The 24,757-nt window shown below is 45.8% G+C and overlaps 1 protein-coding gene across 1 annotated transcript in view; it reads left to right on the top strand.

The window, feature by feature from the left end:
- CDH4 (cadherin 4) overlaps window positions 1-24,030 on the top strand; it is a 417,701-nt gene extending 393,671 nt beyond the window's left edge. The window contains exons 9-16 of the mRNA XM_053993112.1: window positions 1,895-2,080; window positions 7,258-7,511; window positions 10,603-10,745; window positions 14,667-14,900; window positions 15,938-16,171; window positions 20,314-20,453; window positions 22,278-22,442; window positions 23,813-24,030. Coding sequence (XP_053849087.1) covers window positions 1,895-2,080; window positions 7,258-7,511; window positions 10,603-10,745; window positions 14,667-14,900; window positions 15,938-16,171; window positions 20,314-20,453; window positions 22,278-22,442; window positions 23,813-24,019 — 1,563 coding nt within the window. The 3' untranslated portion in view covers window positions 24,020-24,030. The remainder of the gene's footprint in view (window positions 1-1,894; window positions 2,081-7,257; window positions 7,512-10,602; window positions 10,746-14,666; window positions 14,901-15,937; window positions 16,172-20,313; window positions 20,454-22,277; window positions 22,443-23,812) is intronic.
- The last annotated feature ends 727 nt before the right edge of the window (window positions 24,031-24,757 follow it).

Here is a 24,757-nt window from a genome sequence, read left to right as displayed (position 1 = left end):
GGCTGTTGTGATGGCTGCTAGAGGAGCTGCTGTAAAATCTATTGTGTGGGGCTTTTCATATAACCCAAACTCATTGGCAGCCTATTGGTGACCTACTGAAGGTGTTCAGGGATCATATAAGACTGGCCCTCTTAAATGGGTTAAATACAGCTGATGGTTTGTTCTTAATGACTTAATTCTGTTTGGTTCTGCAGGGCATAAGCCTAGGATTGACAGATGAAATCTGTGGTCCTGGGTTGAAGATTTGAGATGGTTTCACAGAGTGTTTAACTCCTTTGGAATTACAGTATGATACCTTGTTGTCAGCAGTGCAGCCTAAAAGAGACGGGGGTCTCGTCAGCTTGTCACTGCTGCCATGCCATACAACATTAATTTAATGTAATGGGCAATAACTAGTGTGGATTTAGGAAGAGATGATCCTGTTTAACTAATCTGCTTCAGTTCAGACAAGGTTGATAGTGGAGTGTACATATGGCATAATCTAATGGATTTTTCAAGAGGCTTTTGATGAATTTCCATATATTTCCCTTGTTTAAGCTGTGTGCCACAGAGACTCCAAATTGGCCAAGAGAATGGGTAAAGAATAAGTGAAATCAGGGGAAATAAAGAGAACAGAAGAGCTGTAGCATGTAGTAGAATAAGAATTATCCTGCAGCTTCCCACTGTTCTTCCCCACCACTCGGCATGGCTGGAAAGAGATGCCATCTGCATTCACTAATGAAAACTTGTTTAGGACAGGTGCACAGCAGAAAAGAGGGCAAGATGCCATTCAGGATACCACTAAAGGGCAAATTTAAATTTACATTAGCATAAGGCAGATTGAATATTTTTGCTGTCAGCGGTGAAATAATATATACTAAATACAAGCATCCATCACAGAGAGATGCCAAAGGATGGGGATGGGTTAGGAGGAGAAACGGACTCTTGAGCTAAGAAAGGAATGATTTATTATCACTTACACAACCTGGCATTTGTGCACACCAAAGGCCAGATTTTAGAAGTGCTCTGCTCCTGCAGTTTGGGGCCAGAATTTCAGTTACAGACTCTGAGCCAGCCGCTCCCGGCGTTTCCCCAGTGTTTAATTTGCCATATGTCAATCAGAGTGTTGATTTGCAAGTGCTGCTAATAGGCAGTGCTGAGACATGAGGACAGTTGAAAATTTGGGAATGTGTCTTGCTGGCAGCTTTTGAGCCCCAAACACTGGAAGTATTCACAGGCCAGGATCCCTGATCAGCCATGAGATAAATCAGGGACTGGAAAGCAGAAGAGAATGCAGTTAATGTGTCAGGATGTGCCTGAACAGGACATGCTCCATGGAAATCAGTGCTAAATGAGAGAATTAAGCACCAGGAAAGGCTGTGGCAAAATCACAAGAAACACTTCAAATAATGAGACAAAATCAGGGGCAAGAAAGAAATAAAATGAAGTAAAATCACTGAAGAAGCAATAAAATGCCATCACTGAAATCTGAGTGAGGCAAAATACCTTGGGATAAATTGAGATACTCATCCTAAAAAATCTAGACATTTCAGTATGCCATTTTCCCCTGCTGTTGACAATTAACTCTCTGGTTGCTGTAATTGAGCAAGAATATCAAGAATGTTTTTTGTTGGATTCCTTGGAGCATTTGCTGGATCTTGTGCAGTGGCTGTGCGATAGTGGGTTTGTTCTCCTTCGGGCTGAGAGGTGAAGTTAGGCTTTGGGAAAATACTCAAAGGAAAAAAATAGGAAAAGCAGAATTGAGAAAGAGATGCGTTGCTCATTATGAATAATTCCATGGTCCCCTTCATGGGACTGGCTTCCCAATGGGCACAGTGATGGAGGAGGGAGGGCAGGGAGGTGTGAGGAGGGACAGAAAGCTCCCGCCATGACCACCCCTGTCATTCCTTTGCAGTATTCAGGAGAAGTGCCTGAGAACAGAGTGGAGGTTGTGGTGGCAAACCTGACGGTGATGGACCGGGACCAGCCCCACTCTCCCAACTGGAACGCCATCTACCGCATCATCAGCGGGGACCCCTCGGGCCACTTCACCATCCGGACAGACCCCGTCACCAACGAGGGCATGGTCACCGTGGTGAAGGTAAGGGGGAAGCCAAAGCACACTGGGTTGTCACCCTTACAGCTTCAGGGATGGCCAGGAGCCTGCAGTTGTTTTGTGCCTTTCCTGCCTGGAAATACAAGTGCTTGGGTCTGTTGTTTCCCATCTCTCTGTGCGTAGGAGTCCTGAATACTCTCCAGTATTCTGGGTTTCCCGGCTCAGCCCAACCCACCATGAGCTTTCAAAAAAGCCTCACATGCTGAAGGGACTCCCAGCACCGGAGCCTGACCTCCACCTCCTGCTTCTCCTTGGCTCTTTGAGCTCTGTAAGAGAAAACGAGCCTGGGCTGGGCAGCCCTGCCCTTCTTGAGCCAGAAAAGCCCCTGTTTGGTGTGGATCAAGGGTGCTGTTTCACTGCCTGGGTCAGTCAAGTGATCCTCTGTGAAAGCAAGGAGTGTAGGAGAGATCTCAAGAGGAGTGAATTTTCTGGTAACAGAAGGGAGGGAAATTTTCCCTTTGACTGAGTTGTTTGGCAGTGAAACTGTTGGAGAGATTTTCCTTTCCCTGGTATTAAGTGATAAACACACAGTGTGGAACAGAGCCTCAATTCAGGACAGCTCCACTCAAAGCCACCCCCCAGGCTGGATCAGCAGAAGATCTTGTCTAAAGACTCCCAAGAAATCAAACCAGAAATATCCACCATCCCTTCTTCCTTCCATGTGCTGGTAGAGCTGGAAGCCTCAAGATACCTGCAGCAAGTGCCAAATGGTGTTTCCTTCCTTGCCTCCATGTTTCCAAAGAACATTTCTCTTATCTTCATTGGAGCATTCACTTCTCTTTCAGTTTTGAGGCCAGTGAGTGTTTCTGCAGTCATTACACGCAGCCAGGACATCACTGGATCCCTTCAGCATTCACTGAAGCTCTTCCCAGATAAGATGCATGTGGATGCTCCCTCTGCCTACAAAAAACAGCAAAGACATCACACATAGGCTGTTGAGATGTGCAGGAGCTGCACAACACACACCATGCCCTGCACGTGGGAAGGATTAATACCTGCTGGGGTGGATAAAGGCAGCACCTTCTGATAAGTCTGGCCTTCCCTGACAAAAAGTTTTAATCAACAACATAGGTAGAAATACTAAGTTTAAAGAGCAGCATGATTCAAGAATAGCTCTGTGTTGAGCCTTGCTTCCTTGTTATTAGCCAAACAAGTTGCAGTCATTCCTAATGTGCACAGTTTGTCTCTCAGGAGAAATGGCATCAGCAAGATGCCAGTGAGGTCACGCTGGCAGGAATGTGTGAGCCTGTCCTGTTCCCTGACCCTTGGGCTAAGTGTGTGTGTCTGCAGATGCTGCTCTGCTGAAACTTCAAGGGACACATCATCCTACCTGCCAGATGGTATTTCAGCAAGGTCCTCTTATTTATCACTTTTTATTGCCCTTCCTATGAAACCCTTCAAGCTTAGACACCTGTATATGGTTGTACATATGCGTGTAAGTATACACATACCCAAATCTGTATTTTCTGCTTCAACAGAAAACATTCAATGAAGAAAAGTGCAAAAATTTAACTTCCACTGACATCAGCAGCCAGTCTGAAATTGAAATGCCAACATTTTCACTGCAAGTAGGGGAAGACCCCTTATTTTTAATCTTGCAAAGTGTCAGGACTGTAGTTTAAAGGCACATCAAAGTGAACAACAGGGGATTTGCATGATCAACACTGCTGCACAAGGAATTGTGCATAATGAACCATCCCTTATTCACAACTTGCAGGCAAAAAGCAGGGCAGATTTGTCAAGACACCATTGATGCTGGTGTTGATTTTCCACTGCTGTGTAACCCACAGTGATCACAAAGCAGAGAACCACATGAAAATCTGATCTCGTCAAGCTGAGCTCAGAGCTTGAAATTAGATGTCTTCACTACATCACCTCACCTGATCCTCCTGGGCACCAGAGTTCCCTACCTCTATCTGGCTGGGAGGCTTTTTGGTATATTTTCAGCAAGGAGAATGAGTGAAATTGCTTATGATTAAATTTTCATGGTGAAGAAGGGAAGACTCTTAGGATTCCGCCTTCTTTGAAATATTTTGTTCTCTGTTAATAAGTGAATATGCTTAAAGGTTTGGGGGATGTATTCTCATCAGACTGGATGACCAGTCAGAGCTTGTTCTTTGCTGTGTTGGAGCAGTTTCTTGCTGGTTTTATCACTGATGTGGGTTGAAAACACAGGTAAAAAATTAAAGTCAAGTAATGAACCATTTATTTACAGACCCTACATGGCTGGATTTTCACGTGGCTCTTCAAAGCCACTCATAGATAACTCCTGCTGCAAGCAAAGGAGTGACAGCAACAGCAGAGGGAGGGGGGCTCTGTGCAGAGTCCCACCACTTCACCAGCATTTTAGGGGCCTGAAATGGAGGGCCAGAAATCCTTCCAAGCCAGATTTCCCTTTGGAGTTCAGATTATGCTCATGGGGGCCAATTTGCATCTGCCCTCAGCAAAATCCCATCTATAGCTCCAGTGTGATCACCAAAAGTATAACATTTCCCATTTCTGTTCTTGCCTTTCCAAACCATTTCCATAACTGTGCAAGACCCTAATCTTCAAAGAAAGCCTTGATCAAGGGCAGAGGGAAACTTCCCACTCAGATGAGACACCGCGGAGTCTGAAGACAATCTCCCAGAGCAGCAGTGGCTGCCCTGTGGCAGCCAGCTAAGTAAAATGTTATTATAAACTCTGCATGGATCAGAGCTGTGAATTTATAATGGAGATGCTGCTGAAGCTTCAGTTATTATTTGCCTCAACTATAACATGAGGGAAATTTGTTCACTTCAGTTCAAAGTACCCCAAGAAAAAGAGGACACGTGGCAAGCCCTCGGCATCGCTCTGCTGCAGCCAGGTCGGAGGTGCTCGTGAAGGAGGAGGATGTGCAGCATCTCCAGGGGATATTTCACAGCCAGATCACACACCAACCATCCAGCAAGGAGTATCTGCAAAAGTGCTGCTTTTTAATTTCATCTCTAGTGCTTCTTGGACATGGAAGTGAAAAGTAGGCAAGAGTCCCACGTGTCCTTGTCCCAAAATGTAGCAGCTCTGTGGGCTTTTTCAGGATCCTGCTGTCATAGAATCAAAGAATCATTTTGGTTGGAAAATACTTCTAGGATCATCAAGTCCAGCTGTTAACCTAGCAATGCCAAGTCCACCATGTCCCTAAAACCACATCAAATGACCAGTGTACAGCATTTCCAGTGAGATGCATGGAGGTGGAAGTGGTGAGTGTGGTGTGAGGAACACAGAGTGCTCTGTGCACCATTGTCCTCAGAGGGAGGCAGTTTTAGGGAGCAGAGGTACAAACAGTTCTGGTATAAATTGCTTATTAAGGTGTAAAAGAAGTTCTGCCTTACAGCTGGACAGTGTCTGGCTGCAAGGGGCTGCTGTCCTATGGGGTTCAATAGCCCAAACTGCCAGGACAGCACAGACTCTTGATTTTACCTTTTTTTTTTTTTTTTTTTTTTTTCTTTTTTGCAAAACTGTGTGAAATAGGATTCAGTGGACACAGGAGAAACGAGCACATCAGCTCTGTCTTGCAGACTGAAGTGTGGTGGACACTGTTTGATGACACTGATGCCTCCTAGACAGCTTTTGGGGTGTCTGATCCTGGTCCAGCTCTGCTCCTTGCATGATTTTTCTGCAGTTTTGTTGCTACCAGAAGAAAGAGGAAGAAGCTGAGAGAGCAGCCCTACATTTTGGGGGGGGAAAAAGTCCCCACTACTTTACACCAGGCCACATCCTAGCAGTATGGTCAGTGTGTCCTGAGCATCAGCAGCAGGGAGCTGCCCACATCATTCCCCATGGAGCTGCTCAGCCCCCAGCTGCCTCTGAGCCCCTTTTGGGAGGGAGGTGCAGGGTGGCTGTGGACAGCCTAGCAAACAGAGCAGCATGGAAAAAAAAAAGAAAAAATAAAGAAAACTGGGGGAATATAAATCAGAGGGGGTGTGAAAAGAAATTGAGGAAATGCATTAGTCAAATTGTCTCAAGGCCTTGAATAGTGTTTAAATGGGAACTTTTACCATGCATTGGTTTTGAATGCAGCACAAGTCCATGAGTCAGCACGGGTGGGTGTACTGGGAGTCTTTATGCTTCCTTTTATTTATTAAATGTTGGCCCTGCCTGTCAGGAAGCCATTTAGCATCGGGAACATTTGCACTTCAATCGAGTAGAGATTCCGCTGTTTTACCTTTTGCCCCTGAAATTTGTTTCTCTCGTGTAGGCTCCTATGATTTGATTTCCCTCCTGACAATACTGGGTTTTAAACAGGACATGGCAGGCAGCTCCTGCTGCTGTAAATCCCTGTCCAAGTCGGTGTAGCTGTGGCGTTTTACACCCTGAGTGAGTGCTTTGCAGACTCAGCGCAGGAGAAGGTATTAGGGAGGATGGATATGCTTCTAAATTTATAAATCACGGCAAAGCAGTTTTTAACAAGCACAGGTGTGAGCCTGCATAACTCAAGCCTCCCTGGCAGATGATTAGCAACTTCCCTCATAATAATTAGTGGGATGGTTTAGAAACTATTATTACACTGGGCTCAGTCGGTCGTGCCAGCAAAGGCTTTTCACTCTGTCTGGCTCCTGGGACAGACACATTGTCTTCATGTGTGTGTTGAGAAGAGATCTGTGGCCTCCCAGCAGCAAAATGCAGCTGTAAGAGCTGTAGGCAACCTCCAGAGACTACGAGGTGCCTTGCAGGAGGAGGAGAGGTCCCACTGGAAGGACCACCTGCTTAACCTGACCAGGGATTTTTCCTGGCAGCTCCACCTTTGCTTATAAACTCATTTAAGAGGGAAAATAAAGAGCCTGAACAGGCTCCATGTGTTGCATTGGGTGGGTTTGTTCTTGTGATGCTCAATTCTCACAGGCAGGTTGTCTTTTGGAAACCATTTAGCATTGGAAGAAAACACAGGGCAAATGCTCCCTGCTGTTTGCAGTTTTTCCTTTGTGGAATTTTTTTAACTACTTGACCCTCCAAAAACTGGGAGGCCAAATCCTCCACTGGATTGAAGTTGCTCTGGATTTACACCTTCAAAAGAACTGAGCTCAGGAGGAAACAAGATCAGGCTATGACTTTGATATCATCTGCCTTCTAGTCTTGCAGCTTCCAGCCAGAAGGTAGAATTTATCCCCTGCTTGGCTCTATACTTGCCTGTTTGTTTGTTTTAGGCAGTTGATTACGAGATGAACAGAGCTTTCATGCTGACAGTGATGGTATCAAACCAAGCTCCCCTGGCCAGTGGCATCCAGATGTCCTTCCAGTCGACAGCAGGAGTCACCATTTCAGTCACAGATGTCAACGAAGCACCGTATTTCCCAACGAACCACAAGCTGATCAGGCTGGAGGAAGGGGTGCCGACGGGGACGGTCCTGACCACGTTTTCGGCGGTGGATCCCGATCGCTTCATGCAGCAGGCAGTAAGGTGGGACACCAGGCAGCCTGGGGGCTCCCCTGCAGCTGGGGGGGTTCAGCTGCACGAGTCTGGGGAGCCAAGCAGCTGAAAGCTGGTTTCCAAACTGGCTGGTGGGATATGAATGAGATCTTGGCAGGGAGTGGCACCTGCAGTCGAGCGCTTGCACAGTGTCCTGCAAGTCTGTAAACTCACAACCCCCCCTGCTCCAGGTAGGCCAGGCTCTGAGCAGCTGGGTCAAGGAGAGCAGAGTTGAATCCTGTGCTACTGGCTTGCTGTGGGGCAGATCACACCTTCAAATGAAGCAGATTGCCAGGTTGTTACAGAGGTCAGGGCTGCTTTGTACCCAGTCTTTGGCTCTGCCTCACCCAGGGTGCTCTGACCTGTGTGGTTCATGCATTTCATAAACACAGAGGTTTAGAAAAAGGCATCTTTGTTATTTCTGTTTTATGGAGGGAAACTGAGGCATAGAAATGGCTAGGCCTGGGTTTTCAAAGGGAATGGCTGGGATTTTTAATCATGCCTTGTGTTGCTTCTGGAGCATTTAGGCTGAACCTTGCTTAAAAAAAAGCACAGTGCGAGAGGAGCTGTCAGCTAGTTCAGAGCAAGGCTGGTGGGGTTACAAACAGCTGCTGGGCAGGCTTTTAAAGTGCCAAATTGTTCAGTGTTGCCTGAGCAGTCAAACACCCATTCACAGGCCCTTGGCACTTGGTCTGTATCTCACCAGTGCTCCCCTTGCCTGCTCCCAGTATTTTAATTAATTTCCTCCAACCTGCCCTTTCTCTTCAGAGCACCTGCCTAACATAACCTCTTCCTTAGCTGCTTTCCCGATGAATGGGATTCAGCTGGCAAAATTTTAATCCTGTAAAAGTCAGATTTCTATCCAAGCAGTTTAAGATCACTTGTAATTCATGCTGTGACCAGGAGGATGTCGTTGACTCTGTTTTGTCCTACCTGGGCAGACCAGGGGCTGAATCCAGGGTCCAGGACCCCAGCTCACAAACCTTCCCAGCAGGAAATAATTGGCAGAAAAGCATAGGTGAGAATGAGTCCTTGTGACACTTTCACAACAATTTCAGCTCCCTCCGTGCAGACAGGAAATGCATTTCCTGCTCTTGGATACTTTTACATCCACAGAAATTGTTTTCTGTTTTGCTCCCAATCTGTAAGAGCTGTGGTATTTTTGGCAAAACCTGAGTATACAACGTGACCATGGCTGAGGCCACTTAAACTTGCATCAGTTGTGACATTTTGTGTCAGGAAGAGTTTGAAATATTTCACCTGGCACAGAGCTGTCGGGTCTAGAAAATGGTAGTTTATTCACTGCCTCATCTTGTTGTCTTTAGACAGGCATTGTGACTTTGGAGGAAAGAGACCATCCTAACTAACAAGCCCATTTTTCTTATGTTCTTTTTGAAATATTGGCCTTTGAAGGGTCTTTATTTCCCTGATGTCTGTACCAAGGCTGGTTTTCAGAGGAGAGAACAACTCGTTTGTGATTGAGTACCCCCTCTAACCTGGAGGGGGGTGATGTGTAATCCAAACGAGCGCCTGCTGTTCCTGTCATTGCACAGGGCATGTGTAGGGTCTGCTAAGGCTTCCTGTGACTATGAACAGCCAGTTACTTGAGTTGTTTCTTTCTAGGGCTTCCAGGACATGTATTTTGTGCATCCACCAGCACCTCATTTCCAAACCCCAGTACAATCTCTCTCCCTTTGCATCAGGACAGCCAATGCCCAGGCTTTGCAAGAAGCAGTGGCGTGGTTTTGGGGTCCTGTCTTTGTGAGATGTAAAAAAGATATTTTATATTTTACTTCCCAGTTGGCATTGGTGAGTTAGGAAAAAAGATACCCAAAGGGCTAAACCTACAGATCCATGATAAGCACTTTGCAGAGCTGATCCAGCTGCTAGAGCCTTGCATACAAATTTCAGTCTCTAAATAGTCTTTGATGAAATAGAGTTTTTACAAATAGAAGATGAGGAAGCAGGAGCATCTCCAGTAATGCACAGCTTGGCATGGGCAGTGTCACACCTCAGGTTATCCTCATTAGCCACAGACACATTCACAAAGCCAGCTTTGAAACTGGATTCCTGGTCATTTAGCAGAGAAAGGGCAGGAGCCTCACAGCAGTGATACTGAAATGAAAACATCCCAAAGAGTCTAGCTCCATGAAATGTAATTCTTTCCTTTGGCAGGAGTTTGTGCAGCTGTGTGTTGCTTTTCTCTTCACATGGATTGACTCAGCTCAAGTTTCCCTTTGAGTTTCTGCTTCAAACAGCCCAGTTCTGGAAAGGGATATTCACCAGAAGCCAGTAATGCTCTCACCTGCATATCTAATGACAAATTATATAAAACTATCAGCAGGTCTGAGTTACCCATTAAATAAGCTCAGCTTCTCTTTGCTTATTTCAGTAATTTATAGTCTGGCCATTTATTAGCTTCCAGTTGGATAGTTATGGTCCATCTCACTTCAAACAGTACAAAATTGGGAGGCAGAAAACAAGCGAGTAAGAAGGATGAACTGAACACACTGATCTGGAGAACAAGGGAAAAGTGTGCCCAGAAAAAACCCCGTGTTCTCAGCTGGTTTCATGGGACATGAATAGACAACAGCTGTGAATTGACTGAGTAGCTGGGAGGTGACTCTGATGGTGTGGTATTCCCAAACTGTTGTTTATTAGTGGTGGGCAGAAAACAGGAATATCTTTGACTTTAAAAACCTGTTTCAGAAGGGCAAGGTCAGGAGCAGGAAAAAAGCAGGAATCCATCCTCTAATCCAGGTATATGAATGCAGTGGTCGTTGCAGACCCCGTTTCTGCTCAGCTGCAGAGACCTCAGGAAATGTCCTCTGCTAGCAGCAGGAAACCGGCATGTAAGTGGCACTTAGTGGAAAGCAGAACCTTTAAAACGAAAGTAATTGAAAAATTGAATAATTGTAAAGGTCAAAAACCGGATACTCAATTAGCATTGTGTTTGTCAACAAAACCAGTTATCCAAAGGTCCTTTGAATCACAGGTCAGGAGTCCAGAAAAACGTATTTCAAGCAATATTAAGGATATGTCAGTGAAAAGACTGCCATGTATTTATTTCCTTTCTCTGTAGATACTCTAAGCTGTCAGATCCTGCAAACTGGCTGAACATTAATGCCACAAATGGTCAGATCACTACTGCTGCTGTCCTTGATCGAGAGTCAGACTACATTAAGAATAATGTCTACGAGGCCACATTCCTGGCGGCTGACAACGGTGAGCCCAGGCTTCACATTGTTCATGCTTCAATAAGGCTCTAATGTGATGCATTAAGAGAAATGATGCCCTGACAGAGTTGTCAGTATAAGTTATCTTTTTCCAAGGTTTTTATGGTCAAAAATGTGAAAGTGGGACGGGAAATTGCTGGAGTAAATTAAATGTGCACAGTATATGGAGAGTGTTATTAAGGGAAAGGGAGGACAAATGGAAAATTGATCTGGGGAGTTCAGTGTAGCGGTGTAGCCTGAACTTAAAAAAGTGTCAAAGGGATGTGCTCTCCAGGGGCTGCCGAGCACACAGGTCCTGGTAATCCTCCCAAAGGCACTGATCAGAGCGTTCAGCAAGCCTTCCATCAGGAAACCAGAAATAATTTTATGGGATGGCAGGAGGGTGTTAAAAATAAGCCCATCTGTTGAACCGTGGTGGCTTTCATAAAAGGTGTGTCTGTCACTGGAGCTGGGCTCTTTCTGGCCACCGCCTTCCTGAAATGCACAGCCATCATCAGATCATCTGGGTGCTGCTGTGCTTTTTACCAAAGCCACTCAGGCCAGTCAGATCTCCTGGAGAAGTTCTGTTTGCTCTTCTCTTAGAAGATCACTCGGTGGTTTTGGTCCAGTCAGCGCTGAGAACTTCTGCTCTGGCCTTGCTCAAGGGCAAGCGGCCCAGCACCGCTGGCTGCTTTTCTCTTCCTAATCCTGGTTAGGAGGAACTGATGAGTTTTGATAACCACACCCAAATGTGGCCATGCTGGTATTTCATTCCTCAGTTCCTCCATCTGGAAAAGGTTCAGGAGTTTCCCAGGACAAGGAGAAGGCCTTCCTCCCCCTCACCCGCCCTCATTTCCCGCTGCAGGGTGCTGAGCACTCAAACCAGAGCCCTGCTTCAGCAGCATAGCTCAGTCTAGGCTTGGCTGTGAGCACCTAAATATATTGCTCATACTCTGCAGGTGCTCTCAGGGCAGTGTTTGTGTGATCCCTCAGGCCGGAGGTGCCGTGGTCATTATGAGCAGATTGGGTGGTGGTTCCAGGGCTAATGAAAGCTTCCTCCCTCTGCGGTTCCATGCATCACTTCAGTCATTGCATCCCAGGTCACAGGGGTGAGGGAAACTCATGGAAGAGTTTCAGTGCTGAGGAGCTGTACCAAGAAGTGCATTTTGCCCCTTCTTTGCACCATGAATGGTAGGACTCACGCCACAGCCCCATCCTGAGCTTCCTCTGCATGAAGGCAACCAGGACAGGAAAATTCAAAATATTCTCAAATGGGTCTAGTGGTGTTCGTCTGGAAAACCACAGGGCAAAACAGGTCAAATGAGTAGTCCAAGGCTGTTCACAGATGCAGTGGTAGAGTTTGAACCTGTCAACCTAATCCTCACCATGTGACCTTGCAAATTCAGGCACTTGGTGCAACGTGATGTGGAGTTAACTCCTTTCCCTGGCTGTGGTGCTGATGCAGCAGTGCATCAGCGCCTCCACATCCATCATTCAGCAGCTCAGAAAGTGAGGGCCTAGATAAATCTCTTTATTCTGAAAAATTAATCTATCACTGGTATATTGCAGCCATTAAAATGCACATAAAGCAACACCTTATTTAAAATTCTGTCTAGGGTGCTTAGAATAACAGCTAAAGTTTCATCTAGGCTAATAGACTCTTACCACATTGCTCCCAAGTTCCAGGTTCTCCAGCATCAAAGAAAAGCTTTGGGTCAAGGGTTTTGCTGGGGATTTTTCTCTCTTTCTTGAAGAAGCAGCAGCATCTTCTTTCCTTGAAGTTCTTTTTGCTGTCCTCAGTACATGATAAAAAAGAAGTTTAGCCAGTACTCCTTGGACGTGCTCTCTTTCTCTCCCTGGGCTCCAGTGTAGAGATCCTGTCTTTAAGAAAAGTCTTGGCTGCAATGTAAGGAGGGCAAAAAGGGAGACCTAATCAATAGCATGGTTTTGACCTGGTTTCTGAGGAGAGAGTCCCTTGGATCACACTTGTGTCTACACAAGAGTGGAGCCTGCCAGTGTTTGAACCCTTCAGCCAATTTCAGCCAATCTCCCAGGGAAGCTGAGAGCTTAAATGTGTCATATTCCAGCAGGTTTCATGAAACAAAGAGCTGAGCTTGAAAACCTGGGCTTATACCTTGCTATGGGAATGCAGACACTGGCCTTGTGAAAAAGGCAGTGATGGAGAATTCGACAGTTAAATGTAGATGCAGAAGTTGTATTGTCTTCTTCCTTTTGTTATTAATATATCAGTCTTAATTTCAGGGATCAAACCAGCTTCTCCACTGGAATCAGTGGTGCTATTTTAGTTCTCATCTCTGAGGATGAAGTCCAAGGATCCTTCATTGCACATCAGTACCTGCTCTATGTCCTTGCTCTCCCCATATAAGACAGCTGAAATAACGTGAAATTTGTAGGACTTGGCCATTTAAAGAATTGTTTACTTTTCATTTCTCCTAAAACTGCCCTAGAACTGCACTCAGGACACAAAGAAACAAGAATACCAGGACTCGGATCCCAACAATACTCAATGGCCCAACAAAAGTGCATTTGTAGGTGCAGCAATTGCAGGTGATTTCAGCCACGTGCCAGTTAGTGCCTCTCAGGACTGAGGGTTTGTGTTCAGTCTGTCTCAGAGGTTACAGTGCTTTTATCCCAGAAGATACTCTGGGTAATGTGAAAGCAGTAAAATCACTTTGCTTGGTCCCAAAAGTCAGTTTTCATGTCCAGCCCTGGTATCCTGGTGGGCTGTCTGCCTCTCCAGCAGCTTTCAAGGCTGATCAAAAGACATTGTTTTAGAGGGAGACCTACTCTATGCTTACAAGATGAAAGGATGAGAGTCCATGATTGAAGAGCTTATGTGGGAACCATGAAAAAAGGATTTCCAGGGCTCCTTGGCTCCTTCAGAATCTTTGAGGCTCCCTTGAGACATGGAGAAAGGAATGTAGGAAGGAAGGTCTGTGGAAGCAGAAGCCTGATGTGGAAGTGTTTTGTGTGGCTTTGTATGTAGCACTGGGAGGAAGGGCCAGGACTGAAAATACAAACTTTAAATAGAATTGCTGAAGCCATGCTGCTGAATGAGAGAGGCGGGCAGAGGGCAAGCCAACACAGAGCTAAATGTGTGGGGAGAGAAATGAAAAACACTGTGCCATTTCTGGGAAGGCTCTTCTCTCCTGCCAGGGCAGATACTACTTTGTGTGAGTAGTCATTAGTCTGACAAATGTGGCTCTCCTTCAAGAAGGGGTGGAGGACCAGGACTGCTGTGCTGTGACATCCCCGCTGGTTGGGACAGACGTGGAGGGGATGGGGAATTGTGTATTGGGACATAAAACTGTTGCTGGGGGTTAGTGGCATCACCCAGCAGGTCTGGTGATGGCTCATACTGTGGGCTTCAAGCAGGGATCTCTCACCACTAAAGCTAGGGCTGGATGTGGGATGTGCTGGGGAGTTGGGCTTTCTTTGAAGCAGATCTGCAAAGCTGAAAACTGGCCAGCAAGTGCTACAGTAAATGCTGACCAATGGGTTACACTGTGTAGGTTTTTCTTCCCTCCAAGCCCTGTTCTTCCTCTTGTCAGCTCTCTTTCTAATGGTTTTTCTTCTTCAAAACAGCCATTACCAAGATTTGCAGGAGCAGCTTGGCATCACCTGCTTGCAGTTTTAGTTTGACTAGGGGCATTGCTGCAGGCTACAGATCTGCAGAATTCAACCTCCTGTTCTGCAGGAGTAAAAAACAGCAACATTAGGAGGCTTGGGGAAGTTTTATACCGCGTAAAGCAAGGGACCATGAAAGTGCAGTATGTCCCTAATAAGGTCCAGGGAGGGAAGGTGAAAATCCTGGTTTATTGGAACTGTAAGGCAGAGGGGGGCTGGTCCGTGGTGTTGCCAATCCCGCTGCTTCCCAGGTGGTGCTCACAGGTCCCTGTGTCCCATGCAGGAATTCCCCCTGCCAGCGGCACTGGCACTCTGCAGATCTACCTGATCGACATCAACGACAACGCCCCGGAGCTGCTGCCAAAGGAGGCGCAGATCTGTGAGAAGCCAAACCTCAATGTCATCAACATCACGGCCGCGGACGCTGACATCGATCCAAACGTGGGGCCCTTCGTCTTCGAGCTGCCAAGTGTGCCATCTGCAGTGAGGAAGAACTGGACCATCACACGGCTCAATGGTAAATGGGGCAGGCAATCCTGAGCACATTTGGGCTCTGGTTCACTAATGAGCCGCACGTGTGGCTTCCAACTTCAAAACTTTCCCACTTTTTTAATCCGATTTTTATTTTTTAAAGCACATTACGGCTGACATTATAGACAAGATAGTTAATCAGAAGTGATTTGTATCAGACCTGCAGCATAACTCTAAGAGCCTTGGCACTTGGCTTTTTTTAATGCAGTTCATAATTATGAACAGTTATCAGTAGTGAACAGAGTATAAATCATCCATAATGGCCAAGAGGAAAAAAGCTATTATCAGTCTTCCTTATGTTCCTCCAGTGTAATTGTCATAAGCCACAATCAGGATCAATGTTCATTTCTCTGACCATAATTGCATAAAGGCGGCCTTTTAATTTACCATGGAACCAGGAGGGCTAGGTAAGTGTGAAGATTACCAGTATGTGAAGGATTTTTCTATTGCAGCGTGCAACCACAAATGGCCCTAATTGCTCTGCTTATTGGCAGTTTCAGCAGAGGATGGAAAATCCTGGTTTTGGCTGGTTTTGGCTTCAATGCTGGTCCCTCTCACTGAGGTCTGGCAGAGGGTGCTAGACCAGGGGCAACAGCTCGTGCCCTCAGTCACAATGGGATTACCTGGCTGTGCCTGTCATCAATGAGTCCCCAAAATCCTCAGGGGGAAGGGTGGCTGAGTACAGAACCTGCACAAGTGGCCAGGGGCAGCCCAGCCTCAGGAAGCATTATCCATGTGTTCCTATTTGTGTTTGATGCCGTTTTGAACACATGCACGTGGATTTGCAAATGGCATGCAGGTAGTTGAGTGCAGCAGTGAGAGCACACAGTACTTCACAAAGCACAGGCTGCTTGTTGGCCAGACTGTTGGGGCAGAGGTCTGAAGCTGTCCTGCCCAGGTGTGTTGTTGCTAACCTCTTCTGCAGGGCTCAGAAGAGGGCTCTAGCAGAGAAGCCTGCACAAGTGTGGCTGCAAGGCTCTACCAATGTCTGTCATCTGTCTGTCTGTCTGTCTTGGTCTCCAGGGGACTATGCCCAGCTCAGTTTGCGGATCATGTACCTGGAAGCAGGAGTGTACGATGTGCCCATCATCGTGACAGACTCAGGAAACCCCCCCTTGTACAACACCTCTGTCATCAAGGTGAAGGTGTGCCCGTGTGACGAGAACGGCGACTGCACCACCATCGGGGCCGTGGCTGCTGCAGGGCTGGGCACAGGGGCCATCATTGCCATCCTGATCTGCATCATCATCTTACTGAGTGAGTACCACAGGGCCTGGCCTAAAACCACAGACTGCCTTGGGTTGGAAGGGACCTTAAATGTCATCTTGTTTCAACCCTCCTGTCACAGGCAGGGACACCTTCCACTATCCCAGGTTCCTGCTCCAAGCCCCATCCAACCTGGCCGTGGGCACTTCCAGGGATGGGACAGCCACAGCTTCTCTGGGCACCCTGTGCCACACCCTCACAGTAAAGAATTTCTTCCCAAAATCTGCTCTAAATCTACCCTCCTTCTTGTTTCTCTGTTGTTCTTTCCTATAGCTTGTATTTTTCAAGCTCCGTGCAGAGAGCAGGTCCCTGAGCTTGGGCTGTGGAGGTGGTTCACACATCTGCATTCAAACCTCCTTTCCTGCAGAATCAGCAAAATGAGCTCTGCCTGTGTCAGACCTGTCTTTCTAAGACTTGCAGTAGCTTTGCAAACATTATTACACCTGACAACAACTTGTAAGTAGTGAGTGTGATAGGATCGTCCGCATTTTGCAGGAAGAGGTTGAAGGCTTCTTCCAAATTTCTCTGTCAGATTCTCCTCCAGCTCTCATGTCAGGCTGGCTGTGGATATACTGGTTCCCAGTACCAGATACACTGGTTAAGAGAGTCTGGCTACTCCCTTGCAGAGCCAGTGCATAACTGTGTTTTCCTGGTTGTTCCAAGGAAAAGAAGAATGGTAGTTATTCCCATTGCTTTTAAAATTACCTCAGACTGGGGAGGGGGGGATTATATGTGTTTTTAGAGGAAGGATTCCCAGTTTCTCAGAAGTTATGGAGGATTTGGGATACATCACAGAGAAGGACTGGCCATCCCTTTCCTCAAGGCAAAACTATCCCTTTTGCCCAGGAGTGCTGTCAGTCCCGAGCTTCCATGAGCATTACCAATAACCATGTGTGTGCCCACTTAAAAAGTAAAAATTATATCATTATAACTTCAAGCAGGAGTTGGCACAGTAGGAATGGATAAAAACAAGCGCTGAAATGAACAATGAGGTAAATATTAATCAAGAAACACAGGATGAATCCATGGGACTCTCATTAAAGCTAATGGGAGTTATGGTGCTAAATCACATTTAATATTTACCCCCAGTGCGTTTTAACAGAGAGCAGACAGAGTGACATATGCTCCAAATGTCACCTAATGGGGACATGACATGGTGCAGTAGGAGAATGGGTCACCCCTGGACATCCCTCCACATCCTGGGCTGGTGCTGGGAATGTATTGGTGTGTAATTGATCTGCTGGATCAGGATGGAGAGTGAGGAAGGAACTGGGTGTTTGTGCACACCCTGCTCCTGTGCCAGCCCAGCTGAGCTGATGGAGCATCCCTGTGCCCAGCCACGGTGCCCAGTTCCTGCCCCACATTCCCAGTTTTGGCTGCTCCCTTCAGCCACTGTGGTTGTTCGGGGCACCGCGGTCGCACGCCCCGATGAAGATGAAGGCGTTCATCAGCCTCACCTCCTTTTGCTGTGCAGGTTTGCTGCTCCCTCTGGGCTCAAAGTTTGCACTGGAGCCACAGAGGTGATTAAACACAGGTCTTCTTTTTGCTGCTCTTGTATAAATCCAGTGCTAAAATACAATTTAAAACAGTTGAAAATCCTATTGACTGAAATTAACTTCAGCTGAAGGACATTTGATTTAAGAGATTCCTCTTTCCATTTTCAGATACATTATCCCATTTTAAATTACGGGTTTTATTACAAAAGCTTATTTTTACATTCATTGTAATTCTAATTGACTTTTTTTTTTATCTTGGAGAGCTGCAAAGCACTGTATCAGTGATGAAAAATGTAATTTGCAATGAGCAGTTTTACAGTTACATCCTTCCAGTGTTTTGCCTCCTTTCTATCTGTTTCATATCATGACCTCTAAACAATAGCCTAGAAAAAGGCAGAAGAGGGATTTTCTTGTGCTATCTGTCCATTTTAGAGTCAGCAGGTCAAAGTTGGATGACTTTAAAAGGAAGAAGAAACAAGGGGACAGATCCAAGATTGCTCCTGTGAAGGAAGTTTATGCCTTTACCTTTGCTCAAAGGGGTTTTTTCCTTCTTCTTGCTACCTGATGTATTAGCTGCACAAATAACACATTTAGAAGAGCAATGCAGTAAAAAATTGTGAAAGGTGAAGACAATAGATTTCAAGGAAAACCACATGCAGAGCGAAAATGGTTCTAACAGCAGTAATAGCACTTCCCATTCTGCAGAGTGAATAAAAGGAAGGAGAGTGCACTACATCCACCATTGACACTTTGAAGGTGGTTTTCTTTCCAAGGTAGCTGTAAAGGCATTAATGGCACCTTTTTTTCCACAAGTGCATGAAAAAGCATCATTTGAAAAAAAAAAGGGAAATAAAAAGATAAACCCCAGTAACCATTATAATATTGTCTTTGTGGACCAGTCAGGTATCTTGTTGTGAGAGACTTGAAAAGGAACAATGAAAAAAGGACTTCAATAGTCTGCTAAATAGCTGAGGTTTTATATTACAGATGAGAGTTACGTTTTCTTTCCTTTTCTTTTTTTCTTACTTGAATAGATCTGGGATAAGCATTAAAGAAATGCTGAACTATCTGAAAACAATTCTGTTAGCTGGCAGGCAGGGATGTGCCAGTTGGCACACAATGGCAGTAATTAGCTGTCTGGTCCTCTTCACTCACTTCACTGAATTCCTGTTGGGTATAAACACTTCGGTGCTGGGAGGAAGAATTTGGATCCTCCTAACCACCTCCTCCTGCAAGTTGGACAGCCCATCTATGTCCCCGGGGTCTGGTCTCAGCTAAAAACCCCAAACTTTGGGATCTCACACCCTGCCTGAGTTTGCTTGTGTTGGCTGTGTTGGTTTGGCACAGTTGAGGGTTGACCCAGGTGAAATGAACCTGGGACACTTGTTCCCACCTCCACTGCCCATCCATTGCTCCCTTCTGCAAACTGCCACCGCTGCAGCTCAGTGTGGGGCTTGCATGGAGAATGGAGGGGAGAGCAGGCAGTGGGAGGTGTGACTGCAGCAGCTGCCCACACTGAACTTCCATTCTTCAGGGCATTATTTGCAGCTACTGAGTATGAGAATGAAAACGAGCGCATTAACACGTTCTTGAAGAAGACAAGATCTGGCTGCCTTATGTCAGTGGAGACTTGAGTTCCCAGATAATCTTGCATGCAGTAATTCACAGGGAGTGCACAGCCCCTGGGACACGGGTGTCCCTAGGAAGGGTGAGGTTGTGGAGCAGTGAGCCAGTGTTCCCTGTGGGTAAAGTTGTTTAAGAAGGGAAAAATTTCTCATGATTCAAGAATTGCTCATCTCTCCCTGTTACTGTGCTCAGAGAGACTAGCCAAGCCTGGCATGCAAATGCTGATGCCTGAGGAGCTTGGCTGTGTGCTACCAGATTTGTTCTCCCTCGTTCTGCAAAGCTAGCCCTGCTCTCTGAAAGGATTTCAGATGATCTGAGATTTGCTTTCCAAGTCGATGGCCAAATGCATGTGCTAATGTCCTGGCTAATCTGATCTCAGAAGTCTAAAGAGCCTCCCTCATGGACCAAAGAAGAATATGAGGGAGGCCAAATTGGATTACAGGACTCAGTGTTGTGCATCCTCCCCAAATCAGTCTTGCCTGGCCAACTGCAGAAACAGCAGAGACTGTCACAGTCAGGGCTCATGACCTGAACGGGCTGAACCTGTGCCACGCTGCTGGAACAGCCCCTCGTGCACAAAGGTTGGGTATCTGCACCTGCTTCCTTCTCTGCAGCTCTCTTCCCCTCATCTTTACATCCCTGAATAAAAGGGTGGAAATCTAATCCTGAAAACTCAGCATTCAGATCAAATATTTTCAGAGAGCTGCAGTTTTCACACTTTCTGGTTTCTTCTGCTTTGATTGTGTGTTTTACTCCTGATTAATATCAGCTCAATCAGCATCGGTGATGGATCTTAAAGAAATGTTTGTAGTGGGAATCTGTCACAGTATTTACAGCTCTCACTGATCTCTCCTTTAAAAATTAGACCATGCAATAGGTTAACATTTTATTCCTCCTGCCAGCAGCCAGTGAGGTTCTGTGCAGTGGGTGAGGGTAGGTGATGTGTTAGGACACCCTCAGCCTGGCCTGCTGCAGGAGGTCCCAGCTCACCCAGCTTCCTCCCCGTTGCAGCCATGGTTCTGCTCTTCGTGGTGTGGATGAAGCGCCGGGAGAAGGAGCGCCACACCAAGCAGCTCCTCATCGACCCCGAGGACGACGTCAGGGACAACATCCTCAAGTACGATGAAGAGGGAGGTGGAGAGGAGGATCAGGTGAGAAGAGCCCCCGAGCTGTGGCCAAGGAGCAGCTGTGCAATCTGTACTCCCAAAAAAAGCAGAAACCACATTATTTTTAGTAAAATACATGCAAAGGGTTGCGTTCCTTTATTTATGACCAGGCAGCTTTATTGGCTTCCCTGGTGTGGTGGAGGGACAGCAGGTCCAGGACATTCAGGCTATTGCTGGGACACCCTCCTGTGTAAGCAGGATGAAGCCAGGAGGCCAGTGCCACAGGGATTTTTCTACACCCTAGACATGTTCCTGGGGAAAGAGTATAAATCACTCCATTGACACTCATGTTCAAACCATATTTCTATTACTAAAATCATTAAAATTGTATATTTTACCAGAGATCTTCATAAAACCAGCCAGTAGCTACTGCCCTGCCCAGCGCTGTGGCTGCAGTCTCTTGCCTTGGCTTGCTTGATCTTCTGTGGGCTTTCCTTAATCATCTCTAATGTGCCTTTAATTTCTTTTAATTTCTGAACATGGTTTGTGAGAAATATTATCTCTAAAGAGATTTGGGGATTTTGTCTTTCACCACGTGCGGTGGCAAAGCTGTGCTGGGTGACAGAGCCCTGAGCCTGAACACATCAGCTTTCCTGCAGTGGCTCTTCCTACAGACACCAGTGCTGATATTGCATGAAAGCTTCCCTGGCCTGCACTCCTGGGATGTGCTTTTCCACTGCTATGTGTCCAATTCCTCAGCTAAAAATAGCAAAGTTTTGTCACTCATGTTGAAGTCACCGGTTTTTTACTCCTACCAAACATGAGTAAAGAGCCTAGGACACTCTCAAATATGATGTTCATGCAGATTATGTGACTGTACATTGTGTAATGGCTTTATTTTTGCTCGTTGAATTGGACTGCCTGGTTCCAGGTCAGTGCTTAGGGATCCCCCAAAACCACTCCAGCACATCCTGCCGTGGAGGTCCCGGTGGCGAGCAGGTGAGCCCGGTGAGAGCTGCCATGGAAAACTCTGAGGCAGGAGTTTACCCAAACCTTGAAAAGTTCTTGCTCCACAGAAGAATCCTTGCAATTAACATTGCTTTTTTTTCCTGTCGCTGTCAAGTTATTTATAAATATTGCTCCTGGAGATTCAATCATCCCCATTTGAGCACAAGGATAGTTTTCCTGGTAGAACAAAGCACTGTTCTAAGCATTCCAAGTAGCTGAAGTATCTGGTTTCAGGCAACTACACAGTAGGCTTAAATATTTTAGGAAGGATTCGTTAAAAATAACAGCAAAGGATAAGCAGCAAAACACCATTACCTACATGAATACTTTTTTAATGAAATATTACCTGGTTCTCATTTCGTGATAGAAACCTATTCTGTTGGGATTTTTAACAAGCAAAAAGAACATAATTACTTTGAAAGGTCTCCATGCATAAATGCAATACACATTTTAATGTTTTTACTTCTGTAGAAATGTAATTGCAATAATATGTCTACTAACTCTGTGTCTCTACATTATATTGTGTATTTTGTCAAAAAAATTATGTGTACACCTATGCACACGCAAACAAAAGCCAGGGTTTTATCCCAAATATTTAGACACTGTGTGAAATACTCAGAAAGTATTTAAATACTTAATTTCACTTATAAGATACACTCTTAGGAGGTCATTTTTATGAGCTTCTCAGAGGTCAGGTTCATCTGTAATTCAGATGGAGGTGCTACATACCCAGGGATAAGATTTGCCATCAAACTTCAGCTGAAACAGAATTAGAGCCCTTGACTTGTTTGCACATGGAGTGAGTAGGTAATGTGAACGAAAAGCTCTGGGTTTCACACTGTGCCTTCCCATTTGTTACAGGATTACGATTTAAGCCAGCTCCAGCAGCCAGAGACCATGGATCACGTGCTGAACAAGACACCTGGAGTCAGAAGGGTGGATGAAAGACCTATTGGTGCTGAACCACAGTATCCTATAAGACCAGTAATCCCACATCCAGGGGATATTGGTGATTTTATTAATGAGGTATGTTCTGTAGGGGGTCCTGTGTCACATCTTCAAAGCTTGAGCAGCCAGCTAAAGTCAGGTTTCCCTGACTGCACAGACCAAGCAGTGCTACTGCTCAGGTCAGAAATCTGATGCCAACCAGGGAAAGGATTGGTATGAGCAAAGGATGCAGGGCTTGGCCTAATGCAGGCATTGATCAGCAAAAAGCCCAAGATTTCTGTCTTGTGGGTGTCACAAGCACCATGCTTTTCAGAACCCAGGCAGAATGAGCCATTTGTGGCTCCTGGACTTGTAATTATTTCAGCAGTCTGTGCCTTCCTCGTAAGCTCTGTTTGGTGTAAAGCCTCAAAGAGTTTGCAGCACAGAGAGACTCAGATCAGAGACAGTTTCTTTATTTTATGTTAGATTACTGCTCCTTTATCTGCCTGTACAAATATCTATCCATTTGGTATTTCTTATCTCATTTTTAGTTTTGAGTGATTGAGTGGTTACAAACCAATCAATGCATTATTTCCTCCGAGACAAAGCACACCATCCATTTCCAAAGCCAGAAAAATAAATGTTACAGCCATTTAATTCTATTATGCCATGCATTTCCTGCTGTGCTTTTCTCATTTTCATCATTAAAATCCCTTCTTCCTTTGTCCCTTTGCCCATCCTTCACTCACATTTACACACATCTGTGCTCGTGAAGACTCGCTCTCCTTACACGTGCCCCTGCTGCTGAAACCAGTTCCATCTCCCCACGCTGAGGCCAGGGCTTCTAAGGTGGGAATGTGGAACATTTGCTTTATTGCAGGGCTATTCCACCCGGCTTTTCCTGACGCTGGGCACTGCAGCAAAGCAATTCGTTTTCTCCATATCCCGAGGCCATTTCCATGGCCTGCCTACACTGCTGCCCACACTGCACAGGAGCAGCAATGCTCCCCAGCCCTCTGCCCAGGATTCCTCACCCCACATCTGTCCTAATTGCAGAACTTTACCAGGAGTGATTTTTTTTCTTTAATTTTGTTTTCCTAAAGGAATGAAAATCATCAGAATTAAAATATTGGTGGGAGAGGAAGGGTGCTGGTTTTTCCTTCATTGGCTAAGCTGGAAATCTCAACAGGCAACCCCAGCCAGGGCGCGCTGGCCAGGACAGAAAGCTTTCCAGATCCAGAAATGGATCACTGGAAATAAACAATTGGAAATAATGACTCTTTTTAGGGACACTGGGAGTTATTGGGCTTTCTGCTGGGGGCAGCTGAAAGGTCTCTACCTGGAGATGCATCCGGGAAGCCCCAGGACACTCATTTTCCCTTTGCTGTGGGGATCCCAAACATCCCCCCCAGCCCAGTCCCCCCTCAAACCCCGTGGTGGGCATTAACACCGTGTGTTCACCCCCCCAGGGCCTGCGTGCAGCAGACAACGACCCCACAGCCCCCCCCTACGACTCCCTGCTCGTCTTTGACTACGAGGGCAGCGGCTCCACCGCCGGCTCCGTCAGCTCCCTCAACTCCTCCAGCTCCGGGGACCAGGACTACGACTACCTGAACGACTGGGGGCCCAGGTTCAAGAAACTGGCGGACATGTATGGGGGAGGAGAGGAAGATTAAACTGACCTCATCTTATTACAAAAAAAAAAAAAAAAATTAAAAAAAAAAAGAGAAGAAGGAAAAAAAATATAGGAAACAAAAAAAAAAAAAAAAAAAAAAAAAAAACAAAACAACAACAACAAACCCACAGACAACGTTAACGAAAAGAGCCGATGCAGGAGCAAGAACTGTACAGATGTGGCAGCTTTTTTAATTAATATCCCCTGCTGACTGTATTGTTATTTTTAGTGGTGATATAGGAGGTTTCTTTATTTTTCCTTTTTTTCTGTTGTATTTTTTTTTCCTAGAATATTGAGCTGTCTCGCATGAACACTTGTCTCTGCTGCAGGTTTCTTTTTGGGTTTTTTTTTTGTTTTTTTTAATGTCAGCTGGGATATTGCTCGTTTACCTGCTTTATGACTAAAGAGAGTGAAAGGCACTCTGTCTTAACTTGAATTTCTTAGAACAGAAGCACTGTTTTTAAAATATATATATATATATATATATTTGAAAGTGCCTTTTGGTGCATGTGTCAGATTCCCTTCAATCTCAGGAGTGATGAAAACAAACATACAACCATCCTGGGCAGCACTCCCTGTGACCCTAAGCCAGTTCTAGCTGGGAAGGAGTTAACAAAAAGGAACTGTGGAGATTGTTTCTTTTTTGCCTTTTTTTGTTTTGTTTTGTTTTGTTGGTTTTTTTTAAGGGGGTGACTCATTCTGGGGTGGAAGAAGATGTGGGGGTGGGAAGGGGGGGAGA

This window comes from Vidua macroura, chromosome 17 (genome assembly GCF_024509145.1).
Source record: "Vidua macroura isolate BioBank_ID:100142 chromosome 17, ASM2450914v1, whole genome shotgun sequence".
In the NCBI taxonomy this organism is placed as follows: Eukaryota; Metazoa; Chordata; class Aves; order Passeriformes; family Viduidae; genus Vidua; species Vidua macroura.
Note: the sequence above shows the minus strand (reverse complement) of the source record. Positions and strands in the feature narration are given on the sequence as shown.